At 32.6% G+C, this 16,603-nt stretch overlaps 1 protein-coding gene across 1 annotated transcript; it reads right to left on the bottom strand.

The window, feature by feature from the left end:
* Window positions 1-1,581: 1,581 nt before the first annotated feature.
* Window positions 1,582-9,309, bottom strand: LOC135930854 (putative uncharacterized protein DDB_G0282499). The gene is made up of 8 exons (XM_065467649.1): window positions 8,411-9,309; window positions 6,799-6,965; window positions 4,701-4,919; window positions 4,497-4,572; window positions 3,693-3,770; window positions 2,950-3,143; window positions 1,982-2,250; window positions 1,582-1,874 (listed from the first exon to the last, which is right to left on the bottom strand). Exons 1-8 carry the CDS (start codon window positions 9,219-9,221, stop codon window positions 1,649-1,651), a joined length of 2,040 nt encoding a protein of 679 aa, XP_065323721.1. The 5' UTR covers window positions 9,222-9,309; the 3' UTR covers window positions 1,582-1,648.
* Window positions 9,310-16,603: the final 7,294 nt, after the last annotated feature.

The raw sequence follows: 16,603 nt of genomic DNA, 5'->3' as shown, positions 1-16,603 counted from the left end.
TTGCACCAATACCCTTTATTTAGACCTGGCAAAATAAATGCTTATAGATTTATTAATATCAATGACATATAGTAATACCTAGACTGACGATGCATTTGAAAACGTCGTTAAATGCAAATCAGCTCGACCGGCCATTTTGGTAAACCATATTGTAATTATTCTCATGTTAAAAACTACTAATAAATTGATAACTTGCTTCCTCATTATCTCGATGATCAGGCAATTCTTTAATAAAGTCTGCGTCAGACTTAAGAATAAATTGGCCTCTCGTTTAAAAAATTTTATATAATGATCATGGGTAATCAAAATGGCGTCCCCAGCTGTTTTCGTTACACTTTTAACGAATTCATCGTCAGTCTGGATATCCGGTGTAGTTTAATAAACCGGGGGTCGGTCCGAATATTTAAAACCGCCATTATTAACTAAAAAAATTAAAAATGTAATATATTTTTAAAATAAATCCGGGGGCCGGAAAATATAAAACCTGGACCGGGCCGAATTTTTTTCAAATAAAGCCGGGCCGGTTTCTTCAAGATACCTCTACAGGTCTTTGTATAATTTGGTCCAAAACAATCATACTTGTTTAGAATATGCTACAAGTAAATATTCAGAAACCGACTAAAATAAAATATAAAAATCGACTATCGGTTCAACTTACACGCGCGTGTCGCATGAAATCCGCTAAGCAATGAGCCGCGAATTAATTTATTTACGCTTTCTTCGAAGAAGTTGAGTTATATTTTTAAGAAAAAAAATCTAAACTCACGGCTAAGAAAGAAAGAAAGGAAGGAATGAAAGAAAGAACATATAATATCTATAAAATTATAATCTAAATGTTGAATTACGCTAAAAAGTGTGGAACGTTAAAAAAATGCAAAGATGAGATATGAAAGAATGCTAATAACTTTTCCATAATCATTATATATAATCAGTTATTTTAGTCATCCTAATCCTAACCCTTAACCAACCCTATAACCTTATACTAGGATTATTATTTCTTGACAAATATTTTTTAAACCTATGTCATACTTGCACTTGGAATTAAGGTGTATTACTTATCCCATTGTTTGTTTATACTTCTTATAAAATAGACATGAATGCACATAGCAATTGTATATTTAAACAACATAAATTAATGTTGCCGCAAATCCATCTAGGAATCAGTGTTTTAATGAAAATATCAGCCGATAATATATTTTAAGAGAAATGCCATTGAGCTCGATCCAATGTCCTAGCTATAATGTCGTCATGTTGTCAATTCTAAAATAAATTCGGTGATGTAGACCCTATCATTCTAAAATATAAACATAACCTTATCAACATGTCCGTGTTTATGTGGGAGGGGGGGGGGGATCATGCAGGTCAGGTGTCAAATTTTTCGTGCTGAATTTGATTCGATATTAGATGCGAAGTATCTCTTCGGTGAAATGAGCTGAGCTGAGAACTTAGGAATCAAATTTGTTCCAGAAAAAAAAACTAAATTCTTGTAAAACATTATTTCAATATGTATTATTATATATATAACGACTAATTTTTCTCTACAACCATCATTTAAAATTTGTAGCTTATTCATTCAAAAGGTTAAAAATGACAAATATTTTTTTTCTCCGCGAGGATTGATATAAAAAACAATATATATATAATTTTTTTAAATATTATTTAGATGCTCTATCTCCAATGCTTTGAGTTTGAGTATAGGTGTCAGCCATCCCAACGCTTTGTCTAAGTAATCGTAGGCTATATGACATTGTTCCTTCAATACGTTTTCTATCACGTCAGATATCTCCTTATTGTCAGGCACGCGTTGCTCCTTTATGTCAATCATAATTTTCGTATTATAATCCAGTAGAAATTCTTTAAACGTGGCCACAATTCTGCAAATATATTTAAATATTTATTTAGCTTTTATATATAATATATTTCTTTCTCATCTATTGGCTCTAATATTTGTTATGACTATGACAAATATAATAATATTAACTTTTGCAGCGATCTAGCTTTTCCCAACATGACATCTCCCTTCGTGCACCTATCGACCGGAAGCAACAACAAAATTTGCCCGCCCTTATGCAAGTATTCGAATTGAACGACCATCAATTTCGACATCGACGATAAGAGGGGAATATAAATATCCATTTTGTAGAACAAGGAAAGTCCTTGGTGCGTTGGTAGGATAGAGTCGTAGGATGCCTTGTTTTCGATTAGACACTTGGATAGGTGTTTAAGGGTCAGGTCTACTTGAACGCTGGCCTTTTTAGTACGAATAAAACAAATCAAATGCCTTTATTATCTTGATACAAATCAATAATAACATAAATCTAAACTTTTGTTTTTAGTGTAAACGATTTTAGGGGAATCAAGATATAATACATATGTTTTAAATAAATAGGGATATAAATTTGTGGGTATATTATAAGCTAGGGAAATAAGGAGAAAATTTAAATTTCAAAAAAAAAATATATGCAACGCAAGCAAAAATGATTATTTTTTTCTCTCTTAGACTATCAGCCTATAAGATGTGCTTATTAAACGGCTCTCCAAAGAGACCTGCAGGTCCGGCCCTAAGCCCGGCCAGGGTCGGGCCGGTCCGTATTTTAGTTTTTTTAAATATACCCAGGTCGAGCAGGGTAACTACTAACACCCAATACTAGCAAAAATTCTTGATATTTTTCTTATCATCTTTGTAGATAGAAAATATATTTTTTTTACGAGTTAAATATTTTTAAATCGTGAAAATACTAGACACAGTATATATTTATAACTCCACAAAATAAATAAATAAATGAAAGAAAGAAAGAAAGACGGGAAAAAAAAGGAAAATAAATAAATGAATGAAAGAAAGATTGGAAAAAGGTAAATAAATGAATGAAAGAAAGAAAAACGGGGGAAAATGAAATAAAAAGAGATCCGAAAAGAATTGTGATAAAAATTAATTGAATTTCGTTTTACCGCTAACAGTTTATTGAAAACGTTAACGACGCTTTTAGACATGCTGTCAATGGTGTCAATCGGGAACAAACTAGAATTCAATTCGGTCAATCTTTCGATAAATTCTTCAAATTTTTTAAGATCTTGGGGTGGGATCGTTGCTTCTTCGTTCCTCGGGGACAATATTTCGTCAAATTCATCTTCGATGAAGGGACCTTATATGTTTGCATAAATTTAAAAAAATCGAATCATTTGATATCGGTATATGCCTTTATATAGAAGTTTACATAAAGAAAGATTTTCTTTCTTGCTAATGCCAAGGGTCATGAATAAATTATTCACTCTTCATTATAAAAAATTCGTATTTTAGGAAGGAATATCTAATATTATTACAGTTAAATATATATGTATAGTGTTTTGATTAGTGTTGTTAAACGGCTCATTTTGAGCCGATTTCTAAAAACGGCTAACTCGATACTTCATCCAGAAAAATATCACCTAAGCCTGAAGATTTAGCTCATAGAAGGAACAAAGGTCTAGACATATATTATCGAAATTTTGATGCTTGAGTTAGCCGTTTTTTAAATTCGTCTCACAAAGAGGCGTTTAACAACACTAGTTTTGAATATCGAGAAACTAGACTAGATTAATAATATCACACGGTACACTGATATGTTATAAGATTCATGGAACAAAAAAAAAGGCCTTTAAATGAAGAAAATCTCTTCTGTAAATATACGAGAATAATATGAAAACGATTTTACTGTTGTTGGTAGCTAATTTGCTGTATTTCTGGAGAGATTGCTTGGACAGCATCTCCAAGGCCTGAAATTGAACGAAGTCTGTAAGTGATATAAGAGTTTTTAGTTAATAGAATTTAGAAATAAATGGATTTTTTTGTCAATTATTATCGATATTCACAAAACCGGTCCGGTTTTAAAACTATACCAGTTAGGTCAGGAGAGAAAAAGGAAAAATCCCCATTCCCACCATCGATATTTTTTTTTTATTTCACAATTTAAAACAAAGTCGAGATTCAATGCCGAGTAGTTGGAAGTTAGACTAAAAAAAAGGATTCCATTTCCGGTTTCGAATATTCTTCTATTATGTTCACTGTTTTCTTAAAATGTTCTTAGTGTGGGTTTTTTGGTTAATTCAACCCATTTCTGTAACTCTGTTCCCGACCATTCCATAAACAAAAATCTTAGTAAAGTTACAATACATACAATCAATCAAATCATGATTTATTCATAAGATAATCTACGATTTCCCCATCCGCGGGTCGAGTCTAGCGAACCGCTACCTTCGTCCGTGCTCCTCGAAAAAAATCCGATAACTTTCGTCTCCGGAAAGATTTCGGGTATTTCAAAAACCGGTACCGAGTCGGTTTTTTAAATATCTGCCCGATCGTTTTGTAACTTTTTTTCATGGTCGGGTTTGACGCCATGAATAAGTTTACCCCATTTTTTTCTATATAAACCTCAACGCATGTTTGTGCCGATCCACGATATTTATTGAATATACAAAAAAAATTTTTATAGAATTGGCGCTAAAAAAAATTGTATCACCTGGACTACTCTCCATCAATTCGATCAAAGTTGGACTATGGAAATAGGAGCTCAGGTCAGGATGTCCATTGGAATTCTATATAATATTAATAAGTTATTTGAATTATATATCATTATTATAATATTATTTCTTTCCTTTCTTTCTTTTTTTCTTTCTTTCTTTCGTTCTTTCGTTCGTTCTTTCTTTCAATTATATAAATAAACTTTGGCATTATTTGACGGGCCATTCGATACCGAAACCTCTTTGAGCATTTGGGAGAGCGTTTGATTCCCGAAATAATCTCTCTCGAACAATTTGATCTTTTCGTTAAAATTTGACGATGACGACGTCGTTTGAGGCGATTCGGTGTTGTCCAGGGCTTCCAGAGTTTTCTTTCCGAGCATTTCTAAGGCATCTATCCCATGCGAAAATACTCTTTTACCCTGTATATGAAGGAGAATTGTTTAGATACAATTACACAATTAATTTATTAGTATAAGCCGGGGATGTAGCTTATGGTAGAACATTGCGGATAAATGAACCGCCTTGGGTTATTGGTGAACATTTTCCGACATTCCCAAAAGCGTGAATTAAAACGTAACGCGTTTTCGGAATCGCGATAATAGCGAAACAGCTGACGCGGGAGGATGGATCCGCTTCAGTTTTACCTAACCCCCCCCCCCAGATTTTTAAAGATTGGGAGATAAAATGTGTGTGTACACAAGGATGCCCAATAAAACCCCCCCCCTTTTAATGTGTAAGTTAGTTAATTTATATTCACCATTATCTTGTATCAAGTCGAGTATCAATTTATTTATTAAAAACATAGGCGGATACCGGATAAAATATTGGGTCCGATCCGATATTAAATTGGGGGCCAACTTGGGATGAGTGAGGTGATAACTCGATTTACCACACGCATAATTCTCACGTGACGGATCTAACATCATTAATTGACAGTTGAAAAATGCTCAGAATATTGTGCGGAAGCTTGTTTTTTTCCCCATTATTTATTCGCGGTTTTTTATGCCTAAAAAATATTTTCTTTTCTTTCGTTTTATTCATTTAAAGATGGATTACCATTTTCCGGCGCGGATTCTTTTTTTCAAAAATATTCTTCGGTCCGACCCGGGTTTTATATTTTCCGGCCCGGATTCTTTTTTTCAAAAAGATTCTTCGGTCCGACCCGGGTTTTATATTTTCCGGCCCGGATTCTTTTTTTCAAAAATATTCTTCGGTCCGACCCGGGTTTTATATTTTCCGGCCCGGATTCTTTTTTTCAAAAAGATTCTTCGGTCCGACCCGGGTTTTATATTTTCCGGCCCGGATTCTTTTTTTCAAAAATATTCTTCGGTCCGACCCGGGTTTTATATTTTCCGGCCCGGATTCTTTTTTTCAAAAATATTCTTCGGTCCGACCCGGGTTTTATATTTTCCGGCCCGGATTCTTTTTTTCAAAAAGATTCTTCGGTCCGACCCGGGTTTTATATTTTCCGGCCCGGATTCTTTTTTTCAAAAATATTCTTCGGTCCGACCCGGGTTTTATATTTTCCGGCCCGGATTCTTTTTTTCAAAAATATTCTTCGGTCCGACCCGGGTTATATATTTTCCGGCCCGGATTTTTTTTCAAAAATATTCTTCGGTCCGACCCGGGTTTTATATTTTCCGGGCCGGATTCTATTTTTCAAAAATATTCTTCGGTCCGACCCGGGTTTTATATTTTCCGGCCCGGATTCTTTTTTTCAAAAATATTCTTCGGTCCGACCCGGGTTTTATATTTTCCGGCCCGGATTCTTTTTTTCAAAAATATATTATATTTATTTTTTGATTTTTATAGAGAATATTGGCGATTTCAAATATTGGGTTATAAAATATAAGGCCGGGCCCGGATGTTTGTTTTAAAAAAAATTTTAGGCCCGGGTATATTTTAAAAAAAATTTGTTTCGAATAATTTTAAAAAAAAAAAATTTTCGGTTAAATAACTATAAAAATTTACATTACTTCATTTTTTTTTAAAGTGAATTTTTTTTAAAAAAATTCCGATACATTTTTCTTGGGGAGTTACAATTGGCATGCATTTAAAATTTGGTAAATATTAATCAGGAGTAGATTAGTATTTTTTTTTATTTTATATTTTCTTTACTGATCGCTCCACTAGGAGAACTAGTAAAATTTATATGTTTATTAGTATAAACAACAAAGTAAATTATTTTGGTCTGTAAATAGAACATATTTTTCTTTAATTAAAAACGATAAATAAATCTGTAATAAAAATGCTAATATATCGAATATATTTAATCGTGATTGAATTTTTTCATCTTACCATGTTTGATATGAAGCTGGGCGTATAAGTTGCTTCTTTCTTGGTCTGCACTTGTGCTGGTTTATCTTGAAGCGAGTAAGTTGCTTCTTTCTTGGTCTGCGCTTGCGCTAGTTTATCTTGAAGCGAGTAAGTTGCTTCTTTCTTGGTTTGCGCTTGCGCTGGTTTATCTTGAAGAATAATGATAAAAATAAAAATATTATATTTACATTTCGATAGGATAGGGGGAAAACGTCATGTAAGAAATTTAAAAAAAAAAAATTAGGTAAGTATAAATAATATAATAAATGGCTATACTTTTTGCTAAAAAAAAATTATGATATTTAAAAAGTAACGAAATAATGTAACGCTTTAATTATTTTGTTTACTCTTTAACTTATATTTTTATTATTATCTTAGATATTTTTTTTAATCAAATTTCCTGTTTTCGAGTTATTCGCTGATTGGTGGAACTAGGAACTGTTGGTAAAATGTCAGTTCCCTTGATGGGCAAAGCCCACTTAACCATTTTGGGATCGAAATCTGAGATTGTTTATTGTGGAAAAAGTTACTGCTTCCCAACAAATTTAGCATATCATCAAATATGCCGCCCTTTACTGCCTAAATTTTATGATATCGATCAAAATACTTTGATCCTATGACCGTCTCGTAAAAATGTCTAATTCTTGAATATATCACGTGATTAGTTAAACTCGCCACCAGTAAGATGCGCCCATTTAATATTGGGGATCTAATAAATACGCGGCATTGTGATCATACCTTAAAAATTTTTTTTAGAGTATTTGACAGTAATCTAATTGGTCAATTGACCAAGTCGCTGCCAACCCTAGAACCGACAAACATAAAACATATGTTCAGAGATGTACTACTGAAATATCACATCAGATTTTTTTTTAAACAAGGCTAGTCATTATATAAATTATTAGAAAAAAAAGTTAGTAAATTAGAGATGAAAATTTTATTTTTATAAAAATCCAATAGAGCCAAAGGCCTAAAAATATGTGGGACCTAAAGATCTCCAATAGAATTTATGAGGAAGACCTCATCTAATAATCCACCACCCGCTTTAACAAAATCCCTGATACACCTACCATTATTTATACTATGTTTATTTTTTATAATTTATTATGTTCTCCAAACCCTAAACACTTCTCTTTTTTTGACAAAGGGTTCACACCCCTGGTTTTTAGTTAGTTAGATATATCATACAATTGTAATTTAAATACATACTGAAATAGAGAATTTTTATATATAAATAATTTTGTTTTATTAACAAATAAAATTTGAGTCGAGACTTACAATAACTATAATTTAAAAATTTTTACAACAAAGATCATTTTTTTAAAAAAAATTTCATCTTGAGAATGCTGTAGCTTTTAGTCAAATTTTGCCTAGAATTCCTTCAATTTTTGGATTTTCAAAGATTTTACAAAAAAAATCTTGATATTATTTTCTCAAACTTTGTGCAAAAGTAACATTTTTGCAGAGAAATACAAAATATAATGACGTTACTAATGAAGATCTCTAGATATGTGCCATAATTTATTATATAAAATAGGAATGAACATATTAAGAGTATATATATATATAACTATTTAAAAATTTATTTATGTACCAATATTGGGTAAATTTTTTGAATCTTGGGCTAGAAGTTCTGGTGAAGGAATAGACATAGTCTTCTCCACAGATTCTAATATTGTATTAATATTTTTGGATAGATGATTAGTCAGATTTGAAATCTCTGAGAACATACTGAAAAATGAATCTCCTCCAGATGAGAGGTTTTGATTGGTTTCTATTAAATTTTTCTTCTCTTGAGATTTGCATGTTTCAGTGCCAAATGTATTCGAAAGGCTATCATTTATCCCTTTGTCTGTGGGTACATCTTTTTCTTCATCTTTTAAAATGCATTGATTATCTTCGGGAACTGTAGAATTTATATGATCAGTTTTGTTTTGAGTAATAGTTACCTTTTCATATTTGGCTTTCATATTTATACCTTCATTCAAGGCTTTTTCATTTTTATTAATTTCTTCTCCTTTGGTAAAATCTAATTTTTTGACATTTTCATTACTACTGGAATCTATATTATTATCATTTTTAGATACTTGATTTGATGAAATATCAATTATATCAGCTGTATCATTGTTATTGCTTTTGTTAAATTTTTTATTCTTTAAATGTCTTTTATTTGAAGTGTTTTTATTTTCAATTCCTCCTTCATCCAATTTAGCTGCTTTTTTCTTGCTTTTATCTAAATTTCCTGATAAATTACAAGGTATATTAGAACTATTCTTTTCATTCATTTTCTTTTCAATGTTACTTGGTGTAAAATGTGTCTTTTCATTGATTTCCTTTTCTTTATCATCTGTTAAATTTTCCTTTTCATCGGCACTCATAAATTCATCAGTATCAGTACCCGACATTATATTTTAGGAATCTCTGTTTCTCCTCTCAATCACACGTTCAAAAATATTAAGTAAACATATGTTTAAATGAATGGTGACTTACATTTATTTTTTTAACGTTGACGACGACATATTTTTCTTAAGTGCGTACGGTGTAACGTGATATTTTAACTTAAATTTAAATTAACTCCCTTTAGTAATACTGACATTTATGATTGACGTTTGACTGACATGTAATGTTAAAAGTTTCTAATATTTAATAATATTGACATTTATGACTGACATGTAATGTTAAAAGTTTCTATTATTTAGTAATACTGACATTTATGACTGACATGTAATGTTAACATTTTCTATTATTTAGTAATATTGACATTAATAACTGACATGTAATGTTAAAAAGTTTCTATTATTTAGTAATACTGACATTTAAGACTTACGTGCAATGTTAAAAGTTTATATATTGCAATATTAACACTTATGACTGACAGGTGATGCTTAAAGTTTATATGTTTAGCATATAGACTCTTATGAGTGATAAATAATTAAAATTTTCTAATATTGAAATTTATGAGATAGATAATATTTTAATTTCTGATATTTAGTTATATTAATATCTAAGTTATACCTATAAATAATTTAACGTCGAAAACGTCAGAGCTTAATTTTAAAAAAGTTTGATTGAAATCTATATACACATGGTAGGTTATATTTATTCATATTTAAATATAAATTACATATCATTCATCAAATGATTCAATATCGTACTTTTTATAAAAATATCTATTAATAAAAAATATAAAAAGCTATATAATATAAATTAGCAATAGAATAGGACTTAACTCATCAAAAAGATGGCTAACTATTGTTGTTTTTTTTATAAAAATAACTATTAATAAAAAATATAAAATGCAATAAATATATTGTATAAATTCGCAATTGAATAACATTTAAGAAAAAGATGAAGTATTAAAAAAAATATAAAATGCAATAAATATAATTTAAATTTGCAATTGAATAGAATTCAACTTATAAAAAGGATGTCAAACTATTGTACTTTTTATAAAAATAACTATTAATAAAAATATAGAGAATAAATATAATGGAATAAAAATATTAAAATAGATAATCACATTGATATAATTCTAACAAAATGATTGTTATTTACATTGCATAAATAAATATTTTCTTTAAATATTTTAATATTAATAAAAAATTTCATGGGCGAATAATAAGCCCACTTATATTGGGTATAGATTAATATATTTGTCTATAACAATGTGGCCATAGATAATATTTCTACCTCTGTTGCCCAGACACCGTTTCCATAACATTTCTGTAGGTATTCCTCTACAGGATATCCTATAAATTTTCCCATTTTCAATTTGAAATCTTCGCTCCTCATAAAAAGAACGCATTCCTCCTAAGGTAATTATAATTTTCCTGGCTATTTGATATCTCTTGACTTATACACCTATAAACATGGTAAATATTTAAATATTATATATAGATACTAACCTAAAAAAACAGTTCCCATCACCCACAATATGATCTGTTGTGAAAATCTCTTTTAATATACCACATTTTATCTTGGGATAACCTCCAATTACTTTGATTGAACCGTTTAGAGATATACATTCCAGTTCCTTGTTGTTGGCAGAAAAAGTTCACCAATTTTCTTTTGGTATTATTGCTTCCACAATAATTTGGTCATCTAAATTTGATAATTAAATAATAACATTTATTTATAAATATTACTACCCTGATCTTGTACACCTATATATCCTTCCTCTCTCACTATACTTTTAATAGCTATTATTGGATCTTCACCAAAAGTATCTGTATCCAAAAAAATATATTAAATAATTTTATATATTATACCCTTTCTCTTGACACTTTTTATTTTAGTATCCTCCTTTCTAAATTCCAACCCTAGAATTTTAGATTTATCAAAAATAAAAATTTTTCAATTTTTAAAAAATAAAACTTTCTCCTGAAACTTTTATTCCACAGGACATTTCTTTAAATAGTGCTTCTTCTAATGAAAATATAATAATTAAAAATATATTTTCCTTTTTCCCAAATGCATTTGTTTACCTTCTCCTTCTCCACCTATAGTTTTAAGAAGCCTCCAAACTTAATTATTTGTTCAATATTATTTTATGAATAAACTGATATTACCTTGATCTTGAACACCCTCTATAGTTTCACAATGTGCAATTTTTTTGACTGTATCTTTACCATTAAAAAAAGTTATATTCATATATTTAAATAATACCTTTGTTCCCCTCTATATAGTGCTTTAAATTACTTATATTAGCCTAATTTTTCCTGTTGAAGAGGATAATTCTACATTGCCTAAATATGTATAAATATTTTGTTAAAAAATAATAAATTTACTATTAACAATTTTAACAATTGTATAAGGGCCTACCCAAGGCTGCAACATTTTCCCTCCTTTCCTGTCAGCCCGACCCTTATTCCACACAAGCACTTTATCATTTATGTGATAAAGTGCACTCTTAGCAGCATTACGAGTTTTATAATCTCGTTGCTGCTTAATTCAGCTTTCCCTATCAATTGAAAGAGCTGAGTATATTGGTACTGCTTGATGTATAAATTTTTAAAGTTATAAATTCTTTCTAAAAGTGGTGCAAGCTTTTTGGGTCATATCAGGTTAAAACTGAGCAATATTAACTACCTGATTATGTTAAAGTACATTTTAGAAGTGTTGCAAGCTTTTTGGGTGATATCAGGCTAAATTTATTCTATATTTTAAAACAATATTCTATTAATTGAAAGAGAATTTTATATTGAGTACTGTATTCTAGCTTATAAATTGTGGAATTTATCAGTAATATTCATAAAAATTTAGAAACAATACTTAAACCAGTTTATATAATTATGTTATAAATAGTGTAAATATACCTTTCAACTAGTTTATCATGTCTTGTTGATTCCAAAGTGACCTGATAATGTCATTTCTGTGAGATTTGTCTCACATACTCCATGGAATGAGACTAAAAGTTTTTGTTGTTGGCTAAAGAGCGAGATAACTTCAGCATGATGTAGACGATGGTATAATTTGTCATTCTCTAAGAAAAACTTGGCATATGACTCTAAGGTTTCTTTTTAAGCCATGATCGCCGACATAGGAGTTTGGGTAGGTTTTGCATTTAACTTAATTATAAATATCATTGATAACATCGAGATTCACTATTTAATATTTTTATATTAAAATAATAAAATATTTTACTTTTTACGTGAACAAGTTACTTTTTGAATAGGATGTCTAATTTCACAAATTAGATAAATAAAATTAAAATTCGATTCAAAATTTAAATTCAAAAATCAAATTTAATATATCAAAAATTAAATTTACAAGAATTTCAGTAATATTAAAAAAAAACTGCATGATCATATAACTCTCCCTATCAATTTACATTGTAATTAATATCTTTGTTACTAATCAACTCCCTCCTTAACACTATTTATCAAAGGGGGAGTTAATCTATCATAGTTATTACTTAACTCAGAGGTATGTGTTATGTTCTACCCCCCCCCCCTTATTTCTTTTATTTTTGTTTCTCCTTGTTTCTTTTGAACGATTACTGAATATGCGGAAGCTTTGATAGCTTTGGCCTCACAATGCGATCTAGGCCCCAGCTGGGACCTTTTCCTGTCCTCCCAATTCGGAGCGGGGATACAATCCTCCGGAATAAGAGGTCACGTAATAACGTCCGATAGTATGACGTTTAAAGGAAAGTTAAAAATTGCGCAAACCTGGGAAATGGCCGAAGCGCTTAACCAAAATAATGCGACGAACCACGCCTACAGCAACCAAATAAACATACCCACAAAGTATACGCATGTACAAAACACCCCGCAAACATTGGAGAATTATCATCAACCCCCACATTGAAATTTCCCACGGAATGAAAACCCAACCTGTTACAATTGCGGAAACGTGGGGCATTATAGATACAATTGCCCAATAAAACAAACTTTCAACAATTATTACTCCTCTCAGTATACTCCTCGAAATATACCTACGACTCAACCCAATTTCCCGGCAATCGCCTACCCAGCGACTAACAGAGTACTACTCGAGACTAAAAAGATTGAAAACAAGGAGTACAAACACATAAACATGATGACAAATGAAGCGGATATCGACAAAAACTATTCATTCCGGGTAACGGTAAAAATAAATGGTATACCATTAGAAATGGTTATAGATACAGGCTCAGATGTAACAATCATTAATAATCAAACGTATAATGTACTTTTCAACCGTATCCCAATGGACGACACCAAGGTAGTTCTAAAATCATTTTCAGGACATGACATTCAACCCATAGGGCACTTCCCGGCAATAATAAGCTCCAAGACAGCACACATTCAACAAATATCCTAGTAACTAATAACTCCCCCACCTCCATAGTGGGTAGAGATGTTCTAAACAAGATACCCGAGATCCTACAAGACATCACCTACAAGGATCAAGAAATTAAACAGCTTAAAAAAAATTTCCCACTTTCGGATACCTTAGGAAGTTTCCCAAGCAAAATAGACCTTAATCTCCTTCCCAACGCACAACCCCAGTTCGTTAAACCCCGTTCGGTACCCTATGCACTAAAGTCACAAATTGAACAAATACTTAAGGACTGGGAAAACCAAGCGATTATTAGTAAATGCCGATACAGTAAATGGGGATCTCCAGTTGTGCCCATTCAAAAGTCGGACAATTCCATACGCCTTTGCATTGATTACAAAGTTACTCTGAACCCATGGATCAGGCCCGAATGTTATCCTATCCCCCGAATCGAAGATATTTTTGGAACACTACAAGAAGGTACTATTTTTTCGGTCATAGATCTAAAAGAAGCATACACCCAAATACCAGTCACAAAAACTACAAGCGAACTGTTAACAATTAGCACCCATCTAGGCCTATTCAATTTTAATAGACTTCCTTTTGGTATTTCCTCCGCCCCAATGATTTTTCAAGGAACGATGGACATTGTAACAGCCGGTCTAAAAAAGACCGTCACTTATTTAGACGATATTCTAGTATCAGGGAAAACTCCGGCGGAACACTGGTTCAATTTGCATCAGCTCTTCACACGATTGGATGATTTTAATTTAAGAATAAATCTAAAAAAATGCAAATTAGCGCAACCCTCAGTGGAGTATTTGGGCCACATCATTAATGCAGACGGGTTAACTCCTAGTCCTAGAACAACAGAATCTATCAAAAATTGTCCCGTTCCAAAAAACGTTCACGAAGTGCGATCCTTCATTGGTCTCGTTACCTATTATGCAATTGTACCAAACATGTCTACCATAGCTAAACCGTTATACGATCTATTACACCAAGGGGTAAAGTCAACTGGAGCCAAACCACATCTGACAGTTTCAATTCCATCAAGACCCTATTGATTTTCCCCCAAATCCTTTGCAACTACAACCTCAAAACCACCCTCACTCTATCTTGTGATGCTTCCGCTTATGATTTAGGAGCCGTTCTATCACATCTATGGGATAACAATATCGAGAAACCTATAGCCTATGCTTCCCGAACGTTATCGAAGGCCGAAATTAACTATTCCACCGTAGAAAAGGAAGCCTTGGCCATTGTTTTTGCCGTTAAGAGATTCCGACAATTCCTGCTAGGAAGACCATTTATCATAAACACAGACCATAAGCCCCTACTAGCCATATATGGAAAAAAAATTGGGATCCCAACCATGACTTCCGCAAGATTACAACGATGGGGAGTAACATTATCGGGCTTCAATTTCAACATCCAATACAAAACAGGGCCCACAAATACGAATGCCGACGCTCTTTCCCGACTACCGCTCCCTAACATCGACCATCAAGATGAAACCGAGGTAAACCAAATTCTACAGACCCGTATTAAAGACCTACCCTTCACTAGAGATAAAATAGAATCCATAACAATGCAAGACCCAGAATTATCACAGATCAAAGAAAATATACGAAATGGCTACCCCCCCCCCCAGATAACAACCACCGAATTACAAGAATATTGGAACATAAAAGATGAATTGTCAATAGACGGGGAGATAATTGTCCTGGGAACCCGGTTAATCATTCCCAAAACCTTACGACCCGCTATCTTACAAGAGATTCATAGTGGACACCCGGGAATTGTTCGAATGAAGGAAACCGCAAAGATTTATGTCTGGTGGCCCCAATTAAATAAGGATATCACAAAAATCAGTGAAATATGCAACCGTTGTCAACTATTCAAAGAAAACTTCCCCCACCCGTCTCCCGCACAGTGGGAGAAATGGTACACATCGACCTCGCTGGACCCATACATCAAATACATTGGCTAATTCTAGTAGATGCCTATTCCAAATGGCCAGAAATAGCCCGCTTGAATAACACTACATCCAAGGGACTCCTAATAGCGTTAGAATGCATTTTTAATCACCTAGGCTATCCGCGAAACCTCATAACCGACAACGGACCCCAGTTTGTCAGCCACGAATTCAACCAATATTGTGAACGCCATGGAATAACCCATGTCTACACCCCCCCCCGTACTCCCCCCAAAGTAATGGAATAGCGGAACGATTCGTACGAACCTTTAAAAATGCTATAAGAGGATTTCCCCGCACAGAAATTTAAACCCAGCTTACCAACTTCCTAATAGCCTATAGAAACACTCCACATCCAACCACGAAGCAAACCCCAGCCATGCTATATCTAGGACGCAAGATCAGATGACCATTAGACCTCCTCCATGAAAAATCAGCATTTCACACCACAAACTACCCGGTTCAGCCCGATCTAAGGAATGGGGATCTAGTATGGGTGCGAACACCCCCAAGCATTCCTAACCCACGATGGGGAAAAGGAACTATAATAGAGGTTCTAGGATCTGTCGTTTATTACGTGGAAACAGCTCAAAAAGCCCGACGATACCATCGCCGAGATATCCGACTTCGACGGGAACCCGAAAATCAAGAAGAAGAGCGTACAAACAAATTCAACAACCTACCACCCCGGGATAGCCATATTTAAGAGGGGAGGAAAATACCGTATTCCCACAAAAACACCTTTCTTTTTTTTTTGATTTTATATATATTGATTATTTATTTTTTTGTGGTCTTCCACCTATTACAAATCCCTTTTTTTTTATTATTAGTCGTTTTTTAATCCGCTCTGAACCAGTGGTGCGGCGAATGCCGTTTTAGTTATTTTATTGACTTAAGGTAGGGTTTACCTTTGTTTTTAAATCCGCTCTAAACCAGCGGTGCGGCGAATGCCGTTTTAGTTATTTTATTGACTTAAGGTAGGGTTTACCTTTGTTTTAAAATCCGCTCTAAACCAGCGGTGCGGCGAATGCCGTTTTGGTTTATTTT

This window comes from Gordionus sp. m RMFG-2023, chromosome 1, assembly GCF_954871325.1.
Source record: "Gordionus sp. m RMFG-2023 chromosome 1, tfGorSpeb1-WG-v2, whole genome shotgun sequence".
In the NCBI taxonomy this organism is placed as follows: domain Eukaryota; kingdom Metazoa; phylum Nematomorpha; class Gordioida; order Chordodea; family Parachordodidae; genus Gordionus; species Gordionus sp. m RMFG-2023.
This window is presented reverse-complemented; position numbering and strand designations above follow the sequence as displayed.